We start from the raw sequence: 25,701 nt of genomic DNA on the forward strand, positions 1-25,701 counted from the left end.
GACATTCACTGCAGCTTTAAAGTCCATGCAATTGACGTTCCACGAAGAAATTACCATTCCGGCTGTCATTATTCGAGGGCAAAAAGGCATCAGCAGCTACTTAAACTTAACAAAGCGGTCAAAAAAAGACGGATCACCAGTCAGAGTGGATCTCTTAATGATCAGATAGACGAAAGAGGAAGACGAAAATAAAGAAGCCACTAAGTGATGGGTGGTAACGGTGCCACAACGTGAAAGGCCGCACAAAGTGCCCCTGTCTGTCACTTAGGATGATTTGGTCGAACTAAAACACCCTTTAAAGTGCGGTGATTATCGCACTTGCAAAACAATTTCTGTGGGTACTCGTGATAGCCGGCAGCCCCCTGTGGGTGGGGCACTCGATGGTGGTACCCCAAGTGCAGTAGCACCAGGAACAATGCCGACGACGCAGCCCTATCTGCCGAAGCATCTCGCAGTACGGCAGCAAGGAAAAATTCCCATCAGTGTCTCGCCTCACCATTGTTGTTATTTCGCATTTTTGACACGCCATTGGTTGAATTGTTTAAACAGTCGAGTGGAAAAGGTGCCAGTTAGTTTTAGCTGAAATGTTTGCGCGTTGCAACTCTCACGTGCGTCGCCAGCCTTTCCAGGGTGCTCCAGAAGGACTCGCCGGGTCCGACCACCCTCCCCGCCACTGGGCTTTGATTTAACCACAAACAATGGTACCCCGGCCATTGTTCTTAGAGAGCGGGCGCAACATTTCACGCTCGGTGACATCGGGACCGCCATTTTTCTCCTTTTGTCTATTGCGGGATGGAAAATGGTGTAAATTTGATAAAAATTCGCCCCATCCGAGACGAAATGCCGGCAGAAATGTTCAAATCGGTTTGGAATTTTTATGGCTTACTCGCGTACCGCTCGGGATGACGTAGAAAAACCAAGAACGTCGTACCGGCAATTAATAATTGTGATCACGTTTCCGCGCAGTAATATATGGCCAATAAATATATGACCAAAAACAACGATCAAATACTAAACGGTACCATCGAGATAAAAAAACCCAATGGTGAATACCTTTGCGAAACTTATGTATGTCGAATCGCTACTGTGTGTCGTTAGAATTTTTAATTTCGTTTCGGGGATTTATGCGTCTGGACAGTGTGATAACCGTATTAATGGCTGGGTTGGGTTCTGCACTGGCACCAGGAATACTCTTGCCAGTTTTTATCTACAAATCTGACCATTTTCCGACGCATCACGCAACGAATGCACCACATATACGCAATTAGCACAGCGGCGTGTCCTCCGCGCTTTTTCGATCTGATAATGGCAAATAATAGAGTTATTCTAGCGAGACGCACGTTATTTGCTCTTCCTTCCATTAATTGGCTTTCAATGCTCCTGCATTAATGCAGTTTCTAGGTTCAGGACGGTATTAGAGCGCAATTATTTTCCATGCCAGATGCATAATGTCGAGATTGCATTGTAACCGTGTTATTAGCAGTAATCTGAAAAAGTGACTTTCGTGCAACACCCCTGCGAACGCCACATGCGGAGGTGCGACGCTGGACTTGAAGAAGGTTTTACAATCAATTGTTCAGTAGCGTAAAATAAATGATCTAAAACGCTCCAAAGAACTTGCGAGACACGCTTGAAACGCCACTGTAATTCTAAAGCATAAAACGTCTATTTTCTACTGAAAAGGTTCCTCGCAAACGAGACAGGGGCAGAGCTCGTTGGTAAACGCGAAATAAAACTGATCTAAACGTTCCAAAAACACCCTCTGCGCCTATTTTGCAGCTCACCAGAGGCGCGACACGCTGCTGAAGCTGAAAAAATGTTTTCGCAGAAAATCAGGGGCGTTCTAGCTGTACATCTGTTTGATACCTATGAGCAATGAAATTGATTTAAACGCACTAGAAATGCCCCCAAAAGATTTTTATTAGAATTTCAAAAAACAAGCAAGTGAAACACCACTGCAATTGTGCATTATGAAACTCGCAGTTTCACGCTAATTCTAGAAGTTCAGTGGCGTGTCAGGAGTTTTCCAAAGCGAGAAGTTGCAGTTGCGACTCTTAAAATTTATAAAAAAACTTGACAATTAACCAGTGGTGTACCATCACCGATTCAACGAGACTAACAGTTCCTTTAAAAAGTTTCGGGGGATTAAAGGGACTGACTGTCCTTTATAGGGTGCAACTCACGCCGGAAATCCAGTTTTCGAAAATTAACAGCTGACTCCCGGGACGTGTCACCCTGCTGGTTTTGGCTTCATAATCTGAAAAACCGAAGTTTCATTCATAAATTTTAAAACGTACGGAAACCCTTGTCGGCTATTGCCCAACACCTGACACGAGTTAGTCGAACTAACCTGACAAGCAAGATTCAGGTTTGAAAAGAGAAAACTCGAAAAACTAATTAACAAAGAGTCTATAAGATGTTATCAATAAATTACTCAATTATGTAAGACATTCTGGTTCTTGTGCGGTGGCAAAAATTTGGATACTTATTGCGAAAAGCAGAACGCCCATGAGACGCCACTGAGAATTCACATGATGAAACAATTTTTTGCCTAATTTAGGAAATCTTAAACTTTAAGATTTCGTTGCACGTTTATAGGGGGCATGGCTAACAAACTCGATTTGTTATTCAGACTTTCGTCGCTTCTATAGACAGAAGTTTAGGACAAATATTCAGTATTAGCCTGCGTCTTGTTGAAAAATCTTTTTTTAACCAGACCGACCAATGGTGTTACAGTAAAAAATCAAATTGTAGGCGTAATTAATTGAACCTTTATTTTTACTATCAACGATCGTTATATAAACCCGACAGACGATAGACTAACTCTAGATTTTTAGATTACTCTTATCGCTAAGCCAGAAAAGGGGAAAAAACACTAACCTAAGCAATAATCATGTTTAGGCCGATCGTTTTTTGAGGTATTGATAGCATTGCGTCATATATCTGTGAATAGGAATGCACTTTATTCGTTGTTTTGGACTGAACATTCCAACAGGTCTGTCGTAAATTTTAGTTTGATTTAGTCTTTCATTTATTTGCGGCTTTATTGGACTCGAAGTTCACCCTATTTTTATCTCGAAAAGAGCCCTGATAACTGACAATTTTGCACGATTGTAAACTGCGGATACTCCGCCATAAAATTTAAATTTTATGGACCTGCTAAGGACAAAATGCTTGCTTGGGAATTGAAGAGGCCGCCTTGAAAGACCATCGAACATGAAATACTTAAAGTGAAAGAGCGGACACCCTTACGATTAATGGTAGGTAAAATTTTGGATAGCAAAATGTTGGACTAATAAACCGAAACCGCAACCATTTCGCCTTGGGAAGGGGTTCTGGGAAGTTTCCACAGTCGAAATTTCGTCATTTCACCGCTTTGCCTCCAGCCTGAGTTGACATTAAGCTCGCCGATTGGTATGAGTGTGCAATTTTTTATTGGTCATAAATTAGCAACAAAATTGTGTCACGTCAGATAACACCCATAGAGTAGCGTCGCCGGTAATGTATTCGGAAATAATCGCGTCTAAACAAGGCTGACAGTCGATGGCACTTAATTTTCAGCCATTACGTGAACCCATGTACCATTATCGTGGCGATAACGGGCCGCCGAACCGTACCAAACAATTTTTAATGCAAATGCGCCATTGATAGGAGCCGACCATCTACGCGGGCGTAGCTCCAACTACTGATACCCGAGGGGTACGCCCCTGAATCGACTTAAAATGGACAAGAAACGGCGTTTGCAGTTCCTAAATTAATAATAATGTCCGGATTTGTCAAAACGAACAGAATGATCGTCAGAGTGGCCAAGTGTCTGAGGAATCTTCGGCGTGGCCCTCAGAGTGTCCAGGACAACAAAGCCTATGAAACATGACTACCGGAATCTATTCAAACCGAATTTTTTAGGCTTAGAAGAAATCACTCTAATGTGAGGACGAAAAGGTCTAGAGCGACCATCAGATGGGATTATGTGTAGAAAAGCTGTATGAAAGTAACGTTCGGGGGTTCTTTTGTGTGTGAAGCACCGAGAGAGTTTTTTAGTAATAAAGTCAGAGAGCTCCGGACTGGCTGAATGGAGGAAAAGTTTTTTTGAACGTCGGAATGACCCTCCACGGTATATCTCACATACTCCAGGGAAAAGTGATGTCCAAAATGACCCGCATAGTGCATTTCTCCTATAAATGTAAAGGTAATGTGAGTTTCGCGGCCTTCACTACGCGAACCTTAGTTTTTACTGCGGCTGCAAGTGTGGAAAGTACCTTTGCCGCCCTCGACTCCAGTTGCGTGCGAAAAGTGATACTTCCACGTCGGTTAATGGACATTAAGGAATTTTTCATTATGCATTTTCCCTCAATCCATTTAAAACATTCGGTCCAAAAATAAACTACGCCATTTTGCACGTAATTGATGTATGAATAAAAATTTGGAAAATAATAGACAATGGGAATATTCAAATCAACCGGGGGCACCTTTATTGACATTAAAACGGATATTTTGCATATATCAATATCGGCCATAGACACAAAGCCTTTTTCGACACAAACAAACACCAGCGCACAAAGGAGATTTTTTTCTATAGTGAAACCGACGCCGCGCCGGCGTCCCCTGCATTTATCATTGAAGAGGCGTCGCTGACCGCCATTACAATGTTGCCGCCTCGGCCGGAACCCGGGCCATGTGCACGGCCCTAATTAGCGGCCCATGTCCGTTTTCTTTCCGGTCATTGATGGATGATGCCTTTTTAAACTCGGTGCGATTGTTTAAGGCGATAATAATAGTTCAACTGTAATTTGCGCAAGCAATTTAATTAAACCTAGAGCAACTACCGTATAATTGGACGGACACAAGACCCAAATTATCGGCTTGCTTAAGTACCACTTTGGACCCATCGCACACACGCGCAGCGCTAATTGATAAAGTGAAAACCGCAAAATTCCGAGCCTGTAATCAATTATTAAACTACAGGCACGTACTACCTAATCTTGAGCAACTGCGGTTTCCTTCCAAATGCAGTGCCCGGTGGGTGTGATGGTACCTTTATCTCTTACGGAAATTTCGAAAGGAAATCCTAGACACCCAGATAAAAACGCCATATTAATTAATTAAGTAGATTAATTAGCATCGAGTTTCAGCCTGTAGCATTGAGTGGAGTAAGTTCACCCACATGGATGCTACCATCCTCAATTAAAAGATTTCCATGGTTCCGCTAACGAGGCAGTTTTATGATTTGCGGGCACGCAACCATGTGCGTTGGTAATTGTTATGGTATTGTTTTAGTTTTTTTTCTATGGGTTGCGTGGAAAACCGCGAAAAACGCCAAGGATTCTCGTTACAGTTTATCATTCGGTCGTAGGATTTCAGACCGTGACTGACATCATTAAACCAGTTGTTCGAGTGGAGATAGGAACAACTCAACTCATATAGAAGTTCCGATATTCCATACATTTCAGAAGTTTATTCGAAAAATTCTCATATGGAAATCAACTACGGAACCAACATGTTCGAGCAATTATACCTAATTACTGATTAACCCGAACTAACCTTATCGTCAAAATTCTTACGGTTAAAATTCCCCCTTGTATTGATGGCATTTTGCCAAGTCCACGTTCTTTTCGTGTATTCAAATTATTGTCATTAAGTGCAAATCATTAGACCCAACAATAAGAATGCACCATTGCATTGCAGCCGCGCCATTGTTATTAATTATTATGATGGGAAAACAATGATTTCTTCTCAGATGCCCCAGATTGATGCGTTTTCCTGTGAGAGAATTGAAATTGTCTGCAAGATCTTGAGAGGTCAAATTGTCCCAATATGTAACATGTTTTTTCGTTTTAAACAGTTTCTGATGGTCGTCCCGGACATCGTCACAAATAAATAAAAACATTCGTATCTTATAAGTCTAGAAAAATCGACGTCTCAGCGAGAGCGATATTTACCTCGTTTCCTTGAGGGTTTTTTACACAGAACCCTGTTCAATCCGGCTGTGAAGAAACGTGCTCATGGTTCTGGCGCAAGACTGCTACCAGCTCATCGGCGCTTGCGTGGATAGTTTACATCCAACATCCCTCATGCAATGCCATTTCTGCGATGGTAAAGAAAAAGGGGCGCATGGAGCGTGCCACTCACGGGGGACGTAACCCCGGACCTCAAAGCAGTTGACATCCTCAAGCCCCTTGGCACCAATGCTTTACCCCCAAGGGGAGTTCCAGGCCGTCGCAGGCTGCAGGAAAAGGAAGAACGAGGTTTTTAATGGGTAGGCGCCCTGGCGAACCCCACGCTCCCCGATCGTCAGAGCACTAGACTGGACGTCTTTCCTAAACTCTTGAGGGCGTTCTATTGGCAAAAGACTCAGCTTCTGAACGCTTTCCACGTGCCGCAAAAGGGCGCAGAGCCTCAGGAAAGTGGCTGTCAAAATAAAAGGGATCAATGAAGAAACTACCACTGGATTTTCAATTATTGCGTTTATCCATCAAATTTTGTAATTGAGCCTGCTATTTAGGGGGCATTAAACTCCCGCACGTCGACCTAAACCTGGCAACCTCCCCAATGGATTTTCATGCATTAAGCTATCATAAGTTTATGCGCGATTGCAAAAATTAATTCCAGGAAAACGAATGAGCGATAGCCCAAGTGGTAAAAGCGATGTAATAAAAGCCGCAGTTTTTAATTTCCCAAAAAAATTCTCATTTACATCAGTGCTTTCCCAAACAACCCGAAACCGAAAAAATATCAGCTAAACGTCGATAAACATATCGCTGTACACAGTACTTAGCAACAGCGCACTTTGTATGCAAATTCCGAAACAATGCCACTTAAAACCATAAATTATCGAGGTTCCTGCTTTGAGTCGACCCTGTGCCTCATTTAGGGTTAAAAGGGCGTCATTAGCATACCCTGCAATAGGTACCACCATAAAACTTGACAATAGACAATGCGAGCGCTGGGGTTAAGGATCATTAGGCCTTATTATGACCATCATAAACGAACCGACCAATCACTCTCAGGGTGTCTGGTGATTAAAGGTGGTACTAAACCGTTTATCGGACTATTAAGCTAACAAGGCCATAACTGTTACACGGTTGACGGGCCAGAAGTGCCAATCGTACCCTGTTGCGCGTATCGGGTTGCATGTCGTGGCTGATTTCGGAACCACTCGACCATTTTACGTTTCATTAATGTGGTTTTCGTAGACTAATTGTATTTATTGAACACCACTTTTCGCACGCGAGCCACTGGCTTTAACTTTTTTCGTTGCGCCCATATTGCGGTCGTAAATCTGAATCCATGTTCCAATATTGTCTCCTTGTGGTCCATTCTTCCTCGGGAGCTGCCGCGGTTTTGTACTGAGCGTATTGTTTGTCTCGACCATAAAGTAAACTGAAAACCGGCGTTTGGTGCAATCAGATTAAAGCTATTTGAATACGGTTAAAAATACAATAGCCGAGGGGATTTTTTCTGTGTCTTACCACCGCACGAAAACCACTTTGACAATCATCTGGGTCAATCTGAATCAATCCGCTCGACAGCGACACTAATCCCAATAAGTCCAGCAGTTAAGTAGCGATTAAGTCATATAAGCGGCTATTATTAGAGGCAATTAAACGACCATTAGAGGACTACTGAACTGTGAAAAATCAAAACATTCTCTCAAATGTGATTAATCGCTTTTAATAACACAACAATCCCAATCAGATAAAACGCTTCAAATGGTAAAAAATGCCCGATCCAATCTAGATGCCCTTATGTTGTGGAGTCGCCCTTATTATTACGTATTACCTACCCGCACGAGGTGGTGTTACTACAATTATGGGAAAAAATCGTAATTACGTCGCCGCTATTGTTGGCTCAATCTCATGTATGAGGCCACGTTCACACCAATTATAAAAAAATAATACTTATGGTCAAGTGGGGTTTCAGCCTACTAACAGGAAAACGACCGCATAGCGAAAAGATTCTCGGAATCCTGATACCACGAGAGATGGGTCTAATATTTGTTTTGGTCGCTTTTTTGGGACCGTATATGGGTGGAATGTCTCGAGGTGATTTGGAAACGTCAAATAAAGCCGGGGAAATAATTGGCCAGAGGGAATTAACAAATTCTTTGGGGAATTGAATAGTCGAGGTTTTGGAGAAGCGCAACGGTGCAGAATGTTTAATTAAATTCGCGGATTTTAAAAGCATATCGGCAAAAACCTCCAAGTATGTGTGGACGAAACGAGAGGAAAAGGAAAAATCGCATCGAAGTTGGAACGAGAAATCATAGAAGACGATCCGTAAATTTTGGTGGTTAGCTCTGGTTTAGCGGGACGTTGAAAAACTGGCCCTAAACGGACTTAATCCAAGAATCCTACCGGAGATTTCTTGGTATTCCTCCACTGGAAACTTTCCACGAGTCGCGGGAAGTCACGATATTTGCAGAAACCCAACAGGAAATTTTGACCTAGAATTATTCAGGAGGTACGGGATCAAAACCCAAAAATACCGATAGCAGATTTTAAGTGTGTCTCCAAAAAGATGCGGGAAAATTCAGCAGAAATTGCAGTAGCGAAGACATTTGAGAATATGAAAATTCTCTCACAGCAGAAGACCTTTTGCCACGAAGAAGTTCTGAGAAAGGGGAGATGCTTAAGCCTTCACTAGCTCGATGTGAAACGCAGGCTTCTATAACCTAAAGCGTTTTCTTTCGTCCGTTTCCCAACGCCCCGAAACACGATGCAAGAAACACCAAGAAGCATGATTTCCGGAATCCCCCGCTGCCTCCAGAACGAAGCGATGACGCTTCTTGACAAATGGGTAAACGCATGACTCAAAATCAAATACCTATACCACTTTGCAATATACTTACTTCTATGCAATTGCCTCATTTACTATGTGTAATTCTAAACTCAATTACATCTTCCCGTGGGCGTAATGAAATTCCACGTCCCCTCAGGCGGTTATTACTTAATCCTAGTTTATTGTGTCTTAGGTTGTTGTATCCACTCTCCGCACTTTATATGTCACATTCTATCAATTTAAAAAATAATAAAAGGCGATCTCTTATTTACCTTGTTATTATTAATAATTAATTTCGTGGCGGTGAAGTCAGCGGGTTTTTGATCGATTACCGGCATACGTGGTATAATTAACAGACTTGTCAAAATGTGTAACACCTAATTATATCCGAAAACCCGTTGATTGGTCAAAAACTGCAATTGAAACTACATGTTAATTTATAAACAGTCTTACTTTATTTTTATTTTTGGACATTCATAAAAATACAATATACACAAAAGATATTATCTTTTCTATATAATCATATATAACAATATTTTATACATTTACACAAATAAGAAAAACAAAAATAAAAATAAATTATTATTATAGTTTTGTCTATTTGAATCCTTCGATATTTTTACCTTTACTTTTTTTAATTGATTAATTAATATCACCAACAAAACAGAACGAATAAATTTCTTGTATTATACGAAACTAGGTCCAGGCAGCCTCGCTTAGGCTGGGGTCCCACTATCGATATCGATTTTACATTTGTCCTATCAATAAACCGATATCGATAGCCGATCATGCCTACCTAACACACCTGTTGGCTGGGAACAGGTTTTTCGGCTGGACCCGGTATTCGGTGAGTGTGTGTGTACATTCAAATAAGTATACGACAGCTTTTGAACCTAGCTCGAATTCCACCTTAACAAAATCCCTTACGGTTTTCTTAAAATTTATAGACCAATCTAAGATTAAAAAACAAGTTGTACTTAAAGTATCCGGTATACAGGTTTCGTCCGTCCGTCTCTCTCATCTCTTTCTCGCTCATTCGTTCAGAGGACAGGTAGTAAGTAGTATTCGTTTCAACAAAACTAACATTGCACGTGAGTTAACAAACAAAAGTCACATGGTAAGACCCAAGGAGGTTTCAACAGGTTTTTGAGCTCATATCTCAACATTGGAATGCGATTATAGTTTCAGGGAGAGACTTCTACTATTACACCAATACATCCCAAGAATCGTTAAGATCTCACGATTTTTCAAATATTTCACGTAATTTCCTTGAGGTTATCACCCTTTGTACCTCGTCAGAGAAAGGCCAAGATTGCGAGATCAAAACTGCCCACATCTATACGTTTGCCTCTCACCGTTTCCGAGATACTTAAGATGAAAATTATCCGTTCTATTATTACCAGAGTTTTTAATTCAGGTTTTACATCTGCAAACGCCTTGCGAAGTGAGTTTTTTTGATTTATTAAAACCTGTTCAATTTATTTAAATGTTAATAACTCATTAAATTAAATAGTTAACAGAGTTTTCTTACCAATTTTTTGCTAATTTAATAGGTTTTGACTAGTGGAGAGTTTTTTCTTAAACTTAATAATCTAAATCCCCTTTTCCAAGTTTGTAATAAATTGCACTAATTAAACTTACATAAATAATTCACACCTTCAAGAACTGATAATATTTGAATGACAAATTTAAATTAAATTTGAATTTAGTTTGAATTTAAATTTGAATTATCTGGATTTGAACGAAAACTAACAATTTGAGGAATGAACGAACTTTGATTGGACCGAGGCGTGTTAATTGACTTTAAACCGTTGTTAATTTAATCATTCAACGTACCACTTAATGTTAAAATGTGTACACTTGTTAATTTCCAAATCCTCACCGATTTAACAAAACTGAAAAAATCTCTAATAATTTTTAAAATTTTTAATTTAAAGGGATTATAACGTTATTTAACTATTAACGATTTAATTTTGTTTAATTAATTTAATTTGATTTAACTGATTCAGCGTTGATAATCCTGGATTAAAGGTTGATTTAATGGTCTAGTAATGAGATATATTAACTCAATAATTGAGGTTGATAAGAAAGTCTAATTTGCGGAGATCTTTCTCTTCACAGGCCACGAAACATGTTTTAATAATAGTTGGAAACGAAAGCAGCTAATTGGGAAACACTGAAGTAAGATCTCAGAGAAGCAAATCCGCCTTTTCGGACGGAGGCCTGAATAAAAGGAAGTGAAGACGCATAAATCAAAAAGGGCAAAAGTGGAATTAAATGAAGGAAATCACCGAAAAAAAAGGTTTTCTTCGGGTTTTTTTTCCACAACTCCCAAAAAACTTTTAAAGATAAATCAATGTTGAAAGATATGATACCCCACTGGTTTTCTTGCAGTGTGTCAAACACTGAAGATTCTTCTTCATAAAAGGAGTAAATTTTTCAGGCAATCGAAATTGTTTCATCGAATTTTAAATAAGCTGTAGTGTTGAGTTTAGAGAGGTACCACTAGTGTAATATGAAACTTCGTCGTAAACAGAGTTGGAAAAGGGGCACAATAACCTGAAACATCTCTAAAGGATCATTCTAAAGCTGTAAACGATTTACAGGACCACGCAAAACCTCTGATGTTAATGGAGTGCAAAATCTTCAGGATAAAATTTTGTTCATAAAATGTGCTAAATTAAAATTTTAGGGTCGTGGTGTCCATGATTTTGAAAAGGAGTAAATTATCTGAAATATCGGTTAAGCACTTTTCGAAATTTTAACGTAGTGAGAGTAATTTTCAGGGCTGAAGAGGAAACAGTGTCACCGGATTTAATAAATTATGATTTAGCGGAGTATGAAATCTCGCAGATTCTTCCTCGTAAAATACACTGATTTTCCAGGGACCAAGGTGTTCGCTATTGACTTTTAAAAAGAGTAGCAAAATAATCTGAAAAATCTCGGGAAAATCCGTCGTAAATTCTAAGTTCTTTTAGAAGTTTTAAATTAAGCAATGCCACTGACACTAAAGTCAGTGGCGGTTATGAAATCCCAAAGGTTCTTTTTCATAAAATAAGGTAAATTGAAATATGAGGATGACAGTGATCAGAATTTGAAAAGGGATCACCACTCCAAATTATAAAGTTCCGAAAATGTTTTTTAGGGGTAAAATGGGCCGACTTTTCAGACATCAAGGTCGGAGGACAAGGTATGGAAAAGAGGCCAAATACGTGGTCTGAAAATTAAGGTGTTGCATATTCGACATACATTTTGTAATGTAAATTGTGTTTGTCATTTAGCGAGATTTGGTTTTCGGGCAAAAGGTATATTTTGGTATTGTTTTTAGCAATCATTTTTGAAAAAAGTATAGAAAAACGATCTAATTTTTTAAAATTTTTTAGACTCATTTCATGCGCATGAAAATACCATTTTGACATCAGCTCGCTACTGATTCTTCCCTCTTAAGCGATATCGTCTTCGAAAAGAGTAGTAAAAGCTCCCTTTAACATAAAAAACAGTTTTCAATATATATAATAAACCTGTTGAAAATCTCCGTGCTGTGCACTGAAAATTACATTCCAACACATCCTAATTATTAAGCGCTATCCTAACTGTAAATCACCCATAAAATTTAATATAAATAATAATATTACTTAAAGTCATAAAAAATGACCGAAATTAATCGTTTTCCAGTGCACAAGGGAATGTAAGATAATTCATTGTAATGAACATATTATAAAAAGAACAAATACGTGGATTTTATGTACTTGGCGAGGAGTTTTTGCGTTTTTTCTGCCAACTTTGTCTCTTGTTACGAATTTATGACGAAAATCGTTAGATTTATTAAAGCCATTTTGGTTCTTGAGTGCAAATCCAAAGAAAAAAAATGCAAATTATTGATTATTTCAAGAGTTTCTTTGCGATGTTACAGTTTTGTAGCGACAGGAATCCAATCAATTGCTGAGGTATTTACCATGGAAAGAGAAAGAGGGAAACATGGTAATTTTTTAGGAAATATGAGATATTTCTGCTTCGTTGGAAAATAACTCCCAATTTCTTCTTTCCTACAGCAATATTTGCTTCAACATACTCTGAATTTTAGTCTTTAGGCTGATTCAGTGATGGCGAAAATGTACAAGGTGTTTTGGGGTCAGGTTGCCATCTCATCGCTTTGCCTCAAAAGCTCGAACTGTGTCTCAGACAATAATACCAAAAATGTCGCAAAACCTGAAGTAGCCTGATTATCTCTAATCCGAATGCAATGGATCGTGCCCTTTCAATTTTACATTATGTTTTAAGTGTGAATTTTTTATTTAGTAGATATTTTTTGTCCTCTTTCTGAGGCTATAACTTGCCACAGAACTTCAATTAACGTCGACTCACTTTGCTTTACTTTATTTCTCCGCTCAATTTCTGAAATTCCAATCAGATCTCCTGAAGACTATTAACACACTTGATCAATTTCCTGGATTTATGAAGAAATCAATTCTGTCAGGAATAATTTTGTGAATTTCGATTTTGTGTTAGTTTTAGTATGACTTTAAATATATACAGGGCGTGTCAGTTTAAATTTTGATTACGGTTCCTTTACATCAACCAAAATACCTATTGAATGTTAAAGTTTCCGATTTTTTTTTTGTTATTTTTCGTTGCGCTCCAAATTCAGAAATATTTAATTCAAATCTGAGATACATATGTCGCATAGTGCCTCACCTCAGTGGGCTCCTAAAATCCCCATACGAAAATCTACGGGGTATTCCGCAGATCTCTTTTGACCACCATGTCGAAAGCCTTTGCAATATGTTACTGATTGTTGTTTGAATACATACGTCCATTTTTTCACATCAACATTTCTAGTTTATTTTTAAGCATTTTCCAGCTCATTAAAACGGCAACAAATGAATAGAAAAGTCTCCTGCAGTTATTTTGGCAAATATCTCGCAAACGATTAGAGGTACAGAAAAGCTGCAGGAGGGAAAGTCCCTAAATTGAACCAGAACTCGAATTTTAGACAAAATTGGGAACTAATATAAACCCTGAATATTGGTTAGCATAAGTTTTATTAACATTTTCCTAAGTAGTCGCTTTATCCTGGCTTTTTCTGCCACCCTCTGAAACGGCGAATCAAATTAAAACTGACACGTTTTGTATACGAATTCAGGAGAATTATTGGAGGCGGAATCTGAACTAATCAAATTGCAAAAAAGGAAAATTTCATCGATAGTTTCTCCATTATTCCAAAACTGCTGGAGTTCAAATCAACTAAATCTCTAGTAGTTACGTTTGCAGCAACAATGTAAATTTCATTACGGAGATGTTTGAGCATAAGAATTTACGTGAGTAGATCACATTCTTTCGAGATTTAACGAAAAGCAGGGGACAGAAGGTCGCATTAATGGAACATTTGGACTAAATTTGATAATCGGAAATGAATAAATCCATACACTTCCTCACCCCTGTATAAGTTCCCAGCAATATGAGGGTTGTTTGCCAAGTCTTCTTTGGTTTATTAAAAGGAAATTTTGGTCGTGTGTTTGTCCTACATTTTAGATTACCAAATTTGGCAACTCTGAGATATCGTAACTTTCCAATACAGGTTTTTTTCTCTCGCTTCTTTCTTGGCTTCTATGCTTTTTCCCCAAAGCTCTAAGGCGTTAAATCTAGATCTGCCTTCCAGTTGGCTTTAGGAACATTCTTTATAAGACAATAACAATAATTCAGCTGTCAAGTTTGGTCCGCTCGACTGGGCGAGCGATTTCTACCTGAAGTCGCTTGTCCTTGAGTCCCCCAGCTGAAGCTTTTGATACAGGACTAGATGAAAGAAACCCTGTCCCTCTGACCAGACTCACTTTCGTGTATATGTTTGAGCAAAGAGGATCTTATGCAATGATGGTTTGACCCCTGTCGCTTTGGTTGGTATAATGGGCTAAGGCTGGGATTCGTACATTGAAACAAATATTCGCCTATAAAGATCATAAAAATAAAAAATATCGCTGACTTCATCAGCTGCCTTGGAGAACTCCCCGAATTTTTATAGAATTCCTGATCAATTTTTATTATTTGCGAATCAATTCTCGGGCGTTCTTCAGGGAAATTTTAAATTTCAGGAAGAGTAGAGAACGTCTCGAAGGTGCACGCCAACACCATTAATCAAGGGGGAAATCATTCAAAAATTTTATAGTGCTCTGATAGCGAATTTGGTGAATTGCGGCCGTATCTCGGAAACTGTAAATAATAGAAGTACGAAAAGAAATCTTGTTGAGGTATATGACTACGAAAAACACATTTTCATGCAAATGGTATGGAAAAATCTAATAGAAACATTGCAATAACAAAAATATTCTTAAAATGCTTTTCTCGGCCCTGTATTCGTCAATGAGATTTTTGTTCGCAAGATCAACCAATTATAGTGTCCCAGAGACGACCAGAACACGTTCTGAATGGACCACCCTGTACACATGGGTATATTTATATCATAAATACTATGGTTATAAAGATTGAGCCGCAGTTTTTTCCCTATTTCGGTGAAGTCAAAATAAGACTTTCCCTTTGACTTTCTCTTTAAAAGTGTTCAATTTGACCCACCCTGTACGTTTATGGTGGTTCAGGTAAGCAGGTGATTCTCCCTGAATTTTCTTAGAGCGTTGCCAAATTTTAGTTATTAATCAGTTCAAGGGATGTCAGGTTTAACTTAGAAATGTTTTTGAAGTTATTAACCTTTTAGAGAATTTCTTATTTATCGATAATAATTGTTTTCCTTACTAACATGCGGTAAAGTAATGGATTTTCCTTAGACATTTGCGTGCTAAAAGCAGCACTTTACTGTACGCAAAATAATGTGGCATATGTCAGTGTTAGAAAACTTTATAAGTAATGTCAAGCCACGAACACGTGCGAAAGTGCTTTCCGCACTCCGCTTCACGTCGTTCGGTTAACTGCGATCAGTGTGCAGTATAACTTTCCGCACTTACTAGTTTAATGCTCGCATAAGTATTTGAATACCGAAAATAATATCGAAGTGAGTTTGTTAAAAAAACGCGAGAATTGGGGCGTCTTTAGATGGATTGAAAATTGAAGTGCATAATTTTGAATCCTGTTTCGAAGTTGGTAAAAAATTCGGAAAATTTCTGACTTTCTTGTACGCAATTGAATTCAAATGCCCACGAATTTCCCAGCCTTAGTGATACCTATAACGGATTAGAGATTGATGGCAACGCACTCTTACATGTGAACTTAATGGTCATTAACAATTAAACCAAATCACCATTTTTACAGCTCTAATTTTAGTACAATTTTTGAACAGTACAGCGCCACCCTGTATACTCGTATTCTGCAACAGACTTACCCTCCAATATTCATCCTTTTCTCCACATCAATCACAAACAACGTTAAAAAGGACTAGAAATAGATATTGAGTCTTCGATGTGTGCACCCAAAACCGTCCATAAATCATACTAAATCCCGCGATACTGGGCGAGCTAGAATCAGTTCAGCATTTGAGTCCTAAACTAATATATTACAATGCCGTCGGCCGTGACCATTGGCTATTATATCACTGCAGTTTCTAATTAGCTAAAATTAGTTATTTACATGAAATGTACATTTTTTTGCAACCCCGCACTTTCGCTAGTTCAAGGTACTAGTAGTAGGATTATTCACTCGCGCGTTGAGTCCACTCGGGCCTCCTCAACGGCTCAGGGAGGCTGAACACAGTCCTTTTGAGGTAGTGAGGCCGCCCAGGGCGGCAGTCATCATTAGCCGTTGTCGTTCCGATGTAGAATGGAGGCCCAGTGGGCTGCGTGCTAGTGAGCAGTCAGTTGATGGCTCATACCTTGGGGCGAGAGCATGGGCGGGCTGTGGCTGTGCGAGTGCTGACCCATTGGCGACCCGTGCATGTCCGGATGGTGGCCGTATCCGGGGTGCATGTGGCTGCCGGGCGGCATACCCTCCATCATCTCGCCGCCCAGCGTGTTGGGCGGCGTCATTCGCTTCTCTTTCTGCCGCCTGTTGCAGAACCATACCCTGACCACCTCTTTTTCCAGTTGTAGGCTGTCAGCCAGTGACGTGATTTCTTGAGCAGAAGGTTTGGGCTGTTTATGGAAATGCTGCTCCAAAGCACCTTTAACTGAAACTTCTATGCTGGTGCGCTTTTTTCTTTTGCGGCCTTGAGCGGCGATTTTGTCTATGGACGTGGGCGAACCCGTCGTCGAGTCCGCTTCCTCGAGCCACTTTTGGAGAAGCGGTTTCAATTTGCACATATTCTTAAAACTCAATTGTAGAGCTTCAAATCTACAAATCGTCGTCTGCGAAAAAACGTTTCCATACAAAGTCCCTAGCGCCAACCCTACATCGGCTTGAGTGAACCCCAACTTTATCCTTCTCTGTTTAAACTGTTTGGCGAAAGCCTCTAAATCATCACTAGTCGGGGTTTCATCCTCTCCTCCACTAACATCTCTATCAGGGTGTTGGGGATGGTGAGGGCTTTGCATGTCTCTATGGAGGGAGTGGTGCAATTGTGGAGCTCCTTGGTGATGCGCAAGCATCCCGTTCATCACCGAATGGTATTGATGAAGAGGTGATCCAGCTCCTGCTTGATGGTAGTGAGCGGATGCGACGGGTCCCGGCCACCCATGAGGAGATCCCATGCTCTGCTGTTGCTGCCGTTGATGATGCATCATCTCGGCTTGCTGGGATAGAGGTTTAACATCCTGGTGATGCGGGTGGTGGTGCATTCCGGCCATGGAGGCGGCCCATGGGTCCGCTCCCGGTTGAAGACTTACCCACGGATTCGCCGCCGATAGGGACATCGCAGCATGCCCTCCCGGACTGGGCGAACTGGCGATATGGTGATGGTGGTTGTGGTGTTGCGGAAGATACTTCATTTCGTTAGCGTCCGCAGCCGATCGGGGAGAGGCGCTGTGGTATCCACCTACTATGTTCATCCCTAAGGCACTTCCTTCTAAATCCGACACACTACTAGCAGGAAGATAGGTGGTGGCCGCCATGCCCTGCAAGGGCCGTGGGGAGCCGACACTGTCCTCGTGCTCGTACACTTTGAATCACTTATGAGCCCAGTCAAATCGACCACTGCACTGTCCACCACGACGTCATAGACGTAGCAATAGCACTGTAAATTGATAACATATACTTCGTTCACACGTTACGTGCATCTCACCATGCACGTCCGTCGAGTATGCCTTAACTACTGCACACGGATGGATAGTCCTAACTGGGACTCTGACTAACACCCCACCAGTGCGCCCCTCTGGTGCGCGAGCGGCTGAAGGCGTCTGACGTCACGTGTGCGGGCTGTGTGATTCGCCTGACAATCAACGGCTCCGCCCACAGAGCTCCCCACTTATCGGGGAAGTGTTTACAGTCGGACAGATACGGTAACCTGGCAACCGGCCCCGTAGATTCCACATAATATAATATAATATAATATATATAATTTTATAATATAGAAAAAAAATTGTAATATATGCCTAAAACGACATTTTGACTATGTAATTTTGTATTTTAATGGGTCTATGACAAACATTTTTTAGTGTTCAAATTTCCGCTTAGAATAACTGAGGTTTTGTGGCGCAACAAGGGGGCAAAGATTTTTTGACCATCTGAAATCCTGTAAAAATTTTGATTTTGACTAAATTTATTATACCCTGTAGAACCGTTCGTGAAGTTCAATATGTAATAAAAAATTTATTGGTAATTTCATTAAATTTTAATTTAAAATCGAGATCCTCTGGGGGGCAACAAAGATTTTCGACTATCCAGAATACCGAAAACAACATTGTGATTTTGACTAGGCGAACCATCTCTTGCAAAGACGTCACTAATTTTTTTATGACATTAGAATCAAATTTTTGACAATTTTTAATGCAGTTAACCTAATTCCTATAGTCTCCAAAATTTCTATAATCTCTGGTTTTTAAACTGTTAATAAAAATAAGTGCCAATTAATTAAAATTTCAGATTGATCTATGTAGAATCAGATAATTCAGGTTTTCAGTAGCGCAGCAAAATGGTAAGAATATTTTGAATCTAAATCCCTAAAATAATATTTATTTGACTAAAATGTGTAGCCACAACATCCATTTTTTAAGAGTTTTTACAAATAAGTTTTAGACCATTTACAGTGTTTATAAAAAATTTCAGATTAAAAGTCATTTGTTCGATGTTTTTGACAATTTTCGGTGTTTATTAATAAAAAATGCAGCTCAAATTTTATGCGTAGTCCAGTGGCGCAACAAGAGCCAAAAGAAGGGGTTTAAGAAAACCAGAAATGAATGCATCTTCTGTCCGAATAATTTTGACATTATGTACATTTGACACATGACATATGACATTTGACGTAAGCACTAATTTGGGGTGTAAGGGGTATTATACATCTCTGTTCCATTAAAATGAAACTTCTGACCATTAATCAACTTTTTGACATCTGCAATCAGAATATCTTAATAAACAAATTCTATTATCTGTAGGAACAAATTACTTGTTTCTAAAAGATACACTAATTTTAATACGCGTGTACATCGATTAGGGGGCACCACAGTGGCACATTGAACTAGGGCCCATTGTATTGCAAATTTCATGTTAATTTCTTACAGGGATGTGTATGTATATTTAATAAGGCATGTGATTTGCGGTGGTTGAGGGTAACGAATTAGGGATGATAATAGGCAACAGGTATGAACGGGGGTATATTATGTTAGGTCTATTTTGGCGCCACCTGTTATGCCCGGTTTGATTTTGGGAAAACTTATGAAGCGGACTCAATTAAATATACAAAGTGATTTTGGTCTGCGGTGTGGTGAGTGGAAGGTATGGAAGAATTTTTCGGAAACTTAAAAAATCCACTAAAATACTGGGTGTTCGTTAAAAAATATTCGAGACGAACAGTAAACTGACCCAAAATAAGGAATTCGACATTCGATAGGGAGGAATCTGCCGGGTATAAAATAACGTGAAATCCAAATAAACTGTTTGCGAGGTATGGTGAGCGTACATTATGAATAAAATCCGAGTTATATTTTCAGATGTCAACAGTATGTAAATCAGTTTAAATCAAATCCCAGTTGGGGCGAATATTTTCAAGTTATAAATACATTTAAAACTTCGAAATAATAAACAGTTTCGTTTGAATTTCCTAAACCCAAAAACAAGGCGAAAAAGTGCTTTTAATCCAAATTAGTTTTTGATAACTCAGCAAACTGCTTGGACACGTTCTGAAGTACCATAAATGCCCATATTTAAATTTTATTCGACCCAGAAATGGCCCTTTTGCAGAAGGGGGACGGAGGGGGGACAAGCGCGAGGACTAGTCGGTAAGACTGAAATGTAAATTGAGAAAGCAGTAACCGCAGGAAATTGAATTTTGGTGAATGTGAATCACAATTTCTGCATAATTGAAGCGATTCATATTTTTATAGAATAAAATCAGCATAAAAATGCTTACGCAAGAGCCAGGAAGAGATATTTGAGGCAGAAGATATAGAAGAGTTAGGAGATTGTTTTTCTGTAAGGAAAAAATAATAAAATTACTGCCTGCAGGCAAAACGATTCTCAGGAAACCTATAACTGAGTTTTTCTCCGAGAGACGTGTACCATCATCAGTTGATGGTGGCCAGTTGGTGGTGGCGCACCACCATACACTCCACGCTGGATATTATCTTCCTCGATTATTAAACCCCATATTTTACGCTCTGAAGAACATCTTTTTGTCGATGCAATATCTCTCAAAAAAATTCCTGGGGACTGTTACACTATCCGAAAAAAACAGACAAAAAGAATCGTCCTGTGTCACCCCTCTGTGTACTCCTTTTATCGTCGATCTGAACTCGCTCTTATACACAGACGACGCATCTGAAGATAACCTTTCTAAACCGATTTTGTCTGTTTTCAATGGGAGCAGCTCCGAATGGTATTGTTCCCCTTCGTGTGTTCTTTTTTAGGGCTTTTTTCCTTTTGAACTTTCACACAATCGCCGGTTTTGTACCGCACAGAGCTCATACTACATACCAACAAAATGCGTTGCAAACGTATATCGAAAACATTATTTCATTATAGAATTGGGTCGAATTTTATTATAGATGATAATATATAAATTAATGGACATTTTTTAGCATAATTTTTACATAACTTGATCCTCGTTTTAATCTGTGTTTGTTTCCATTACAAGCTACAAATTAGCTTGAATAATGTTCAATCAATAAGCTCCTTACAGCTGAATATTCAGCACCATTTTAATGTTTAATAATGTTCGCGCAATTAAGACAAATTTATGTTAAAGCCTACTTAAAAGGCTGGCTTTATAAGCATGTTATACATTTTTATAGTGCAATTAATTGAACGATAATAAGAACCATTTATAGTACCTACCTAGAGGCACTTAAAATATTGATGATTTTCTCTATAATGAAAGGGAACGCGCATTGGGCATTTTTATGATAATGACTCTTTGGAGTTCGAAATAAGCGTAAAATCGAAGTTAATTCATTTCCATGTTAATGTATGTACGATTATACGGAGTATTCAGCAGGCTCAAGCCCCGAGATTCATTCATGAGTGTGGTTAATTCGTGATAAGTATTGTGGCTCCATCTGTGGACTAGTGGGCAGACTTTGGGAGCAGGAGCTCGATACTGGGTAGAAACCTGCTAAAACGGCGTGTTGTCTTAGGGAGAGATATTATCGGGTCGAAGGCATCTCGCAGGGCGAAACATTTTAGTTTATAGGCCGATGACACAGCATTCGGTGAAGCTTTTTCGATAAGTGAAGTACGATATGGACATGTACGATGTCCCAAAATTGGCGCACTAATTGAGAAAAAGGAGATCTGTCCAACTGTTACATTTTGGGGATTTTGGTATGCTGCCGACTATGAATTTGAAGTTACAGAATCAGTTCAAATCTAAACTTGGATTGGGAAGACCTCATCCCTAAATTGCCAGAACGTGACTGTGAATATTGATGAGGGCTCCAGGTTCAGGTCTGCCCGTCTAACTGACAAGAGTTGCGAAATTGTTGCCCGATTGTTGACTGCGCTGAATATGGCCAATACTTCCAAACGCATAACGAATTCAAAGCGCAACCAAGAATATTTGGTTTCTAGCGGTTGCGATCGTAGCCTTAAGAACTGTTCCGAAGCTTCTCTCACCCATTACGAAGCGGGTGCAGCATCATAAACTAAAACAAAAAGGATTTTTATCGTATCGGCAGATCGATACCGATCAAAAGCTGCTGTTGGTGCTGCTGCGGCAGTACCTGAAGGGCCTGCGGCCAGGACCGTCTGCGTTCGTAATAAGCACGTTGCCGCGTCCAGCCCGAGGCCCCGAGATATAAAGCGAAATTGTTTTTGCATGACGATGAAGCCCTGACCAGAGTGTGATTCGACCTTTTTTCCACTCAAAGTAAGGAGTGATTTTTTCCATCGAGGCACATACATAAATCATTGACATCGTCTCAAAAGGAAAGTGGTCAGTCTTCGGATTTTTCCCCGTTCGATCGCCGGACGCGATTAAACTATAAATAAGAATCCTGTTAGCGGATTTTTTAATTGTCCGCCATCGCGGACGCATCATTGACATGACAGCTATAGTTGGACGGCAAAAACGAGAAAAACCGCAGAGCAGGATGGCGGCGCCAATCGTTACTGTCAACCGCTCGTCTTCGGGCATTTTTCCGCGACAACCACGATGGTCTTTGGAATGCCGTTATATACCAACCTTTGAAAACGATTTAGAAGACAAACTTAACACCATTACGAGCCGAGCAACATGTGCGCTCGAAAAAACACGATTAAATGATCATCTCTAGCCAACAAAACGGTTTATAATTTTCGACAGATTTTGGAGTAATGACGGTGTTTCACTAGGAATAAAGACCAAATTATATGTCTCTTAATGTCTCGCCTTTCGTCGGACTGGAGCCCTAGAAATTGCTCGTTGAGGAGTTTAATTTGGGGCTTCTATACATGCAATAGCCGAGGATTAACATTAGTAAGAAATCCAATATATTTCAGCTCAGGGAAAAGTTTCATTAATCATCGCCTGAATCATGTGCATGTGCCGACAGGCTCAATACAGATCCCTTTTTCAAGGAAATAACTAGGAAGTCTGACAACATGTCCGGCAACTGCATCCACAAATGACATATTTTGAATCACAGTTTTTGCACGCGATTAAAAATAAAAGAGCATCGCGATGTTGCCATTTTTTACATAATTAGGGATTTACGGAGTCTGCTTTGCGCATCGACTTCGGGGGTACAAAATCAGGGTCAACAGTTTTATGATGCTGGTATGTGCAATAAATACATATTTTTATCACTCAGAACGAGGAGATAATAAATTAAAGTAAGTTTGATTGACTATCGTAATAGCCGGCACAATGCCGGTTGGTTGGCGAGTGGATGGATAAAAAGGCGTCATGCTCTTGGTCAAATTTTCACTTTAATGACCAAAGGCTGTATACCTCAATTGTACCGAGCAAATAGGCAATACAGAAATTCTGGACCTGAGTACTTTACTAGAAATCGCATTCTGAATATTTTTTCCATGGTGCCTACTACGCCTTGAGCCGGGAAGTTCGATTGGATTTGATGTAATTCATAAGGGCCTGCCTCCAAGGGGAGAATTCTCAGGAATTATCTTACACCTGGAGACCGTCTTTGGCTAATCTTTCAAGTGCATGCATTTCTTATATAAACCTTGCAAGTTTTGGATTTTGGACTTAAGATTCAAAAAGCCGAATTTGAATAGCAAATCAGACAGACCGCCTGTGCATAAAACATTCGAGTTCACACGAGAGTCTCGCAGAAGTACCTCTGTTTTACATATCGTGGTTAACCGTCATTAGTTGGCACGTCCTAATGTCTCGTGTATAGTTCGAGACAGTTCTGTAAATTTAAGTTTGAGACTCAGACGGACAAAGAGAGAGAGAGGGGAGAGAGTGGAATAGTCAGAGAGAGATGAAGTTTTTAAAGGATTATCAGGGTCGTCGAGGAATCTGTAAAAAAGTGCGATAAAAAGCTAACATAGTGCCACTAAGGCAAAAACGAGCTCACACCTCGATACATAAATACCTGATTTTAGGGTACTCACAGCTTGCACGAAGTATCTTAACTAGGCCTATGATTCTTCTGAATTCTTAAGGAAAAGTCTTCTATAGATGATTTCATCAAGCGAACCCTCCGATTATTCCAGAATTTAAGCCTCGGTCTCACCCTCAATCTAGTCAAAATTCAAGGCAATTTAGTTTAGCCTCGAATATCTCAAAAACCGATAAAAGTCGTTATGGACTTCTGTTGGCATATTGTGGACTCGGCACAGGCCAATCTATTTATGCAAGGTGTTCCATATGAAAAAATCGAATTTTCAATCTAAAAAGGAAAGAAAACTCGTGGTCACGCTCGCCCCTATACACACCTTTTACTCCCCGATATCGTGACAACCGAAAGAGCTTCGTATACGGCTATGCATGGACAAAATGTTCTTCTATAAATTATTCTATAAATTATAGATTAGGGGTAATTAAAGGACATGATAAAACACAGGGTATTTCGTTCGAAAAAATCGAGCTGCTGGCCCCTGAATCAAAGGAGTTTTCACGGTTTGCTCTATCCCTCTTAGTGCCTGAGTCGATTTATTACTACAATCAAAATGTATTTAAAAAATCGAACGATATCGTTATTGGACTGCACATTGGTGAAATATTCCTCCGGATTAGCAGCGCCTAAGAAATTAATAATATACAGGGCGTTCCATTTGAAAACAACAATCGGGCTTCCAGTCTTTGAACGCAAAAATGGCAAATTCGATAAATCATTTAAGCGCAACATTAACGAGTCAAACAGGGTCGGCCTTAGCAAGTTTGGCGAAATTCGTAATCGCCGCCCCCCTACCCCTGTGAAAAATCGCCGGCCAGGAAAGTCCGTCGTCCTTCCTGGTCTGTCGCCTTGGTCCGCCCCCCCTCAAATATCAGTACTGGACTCAAATCTCTAACCATTTTGAAGACACAATTTCTGTTACTTTCAAACTTTCGGAGCGCCTCGCGTTTGTCCTAAATTTTGATGATTTCTTTGGCCGGATCTCCCGCTTCTGACAGCGAATTTCCGTCCAAGAAGTGCCCTAGAATACATTTACCTCTTTCACTTTTGGAAGGCTTTTATCGCAGTACCTGCAACTTTCGATGGTTCTATGAGCCGGATTTTTTTCCTCGGGTTCTTTGTGGGCCTCCCTGTCATACGCGCCCGTCGATCGATAATTTATCTGTCTGTAATGGCACAATGGGCCCGAGATTCCGGGCCCGAATTCCGAGTCAGACACATGTTTAAAAAATACTTTATCGGAATAGCGACTGCTTTTTATCGCCGGCAGCTGGCCGACTCCCTGATTTCGCATTCTCGCCCGATATGGACTCAGGACCTTATTTATCGCTAGACCAGACCTCGCTTTCTTCGATCGATTTTTGATATCGATCCTTCAAACGAAAAAACCAGCGACAGTTTTCTTTGGGTTTGAGGTTTCCACCACACTAATTAGAGACCTTCCAGCAACCATTCAAATATAACCATCGAAAAGGAAACCATATTTTTTAGCGTAGATAACCTTCGAGCCACGAACTAATGAATTTCCAACCTAAAGCTGGTTTTCTGGTAGATAAGACTCTATAATTGAAGAATGAGAGTTCTGAAAAGTATAAACAGTCGGCATGGGCTTTTGCTGTCCGAGTGATGGGACCCGATGATGGATCGAATCTTGCCCCATGCACTTGCCACTCATAAACCGGCCAGTGATGCAGACTAGATAAGATGACCGTGCAAGAGCAAATCCTGTATAGGTACGACCAGGGCTACTGGTTTTATTGCCGATAAGAAGGAGCATTTTTCAAGCGAAATCGCTAGGAAATGTCTACATAACGTAAGAGCGTGTTCGGTAGCG

The 25,701-nt window shown here is 40.0% G+C and overlaps 3 protein-coding genes across 3 annotated transcripts in view; 2 read left to right on the forward strand and 1 right to left on the reverse strand.

Annotated features, from left to right (window-relative positions):
• sky (GTPase-activating protein skywalker) overlaps positions 1-25,701 on the forward strand; it is a 201,400-nt gene that overhangs the window by 173,437 nt on the left and 2,262 nt on the right. The gene's annotated exons all lie outside the window — the stretch shown is intronic.
• The window catches only part of LOC136414629 (uncharacterized), a 250,284-nt gene that overhangs the window by 22,387 nt on the left and 202,196 nt on the right, over positions 1-25,701 (forward strand). The gene's annotated exons all lie outside the window — the stretch shown is intronic.
• On the reverse strand, positions 9,211-17,991 carry vvl (ventral veins lacking). Its single transcript, XM_066398708.1, has one exon. It carries the CDS (start codon positions 17,763-17,765, stop codon positions 16,563-16,565), a length of 1,203 nt encoding a protein of 400 aa, XP_066254805.1. The 5' UTR covers positions 17,766-17,991; the 3' UTR covers positions 9,211-16,562.

The sequence above is a fragment of the Euwallacea similis genome, chromosome 18 (genome assembly GCF_039881205.1).
Source record: "Euwallacea similis isolate ESF13 chromosome 18, ESF131.1, whole genome shotgun sequence".
NCBI classification, from domain to species: Eukaryota; Metazoa; Arthropoda; class Insecta; order Coleoptera; family Curculionidae; genus Euwallacea; species Euwallacea similis.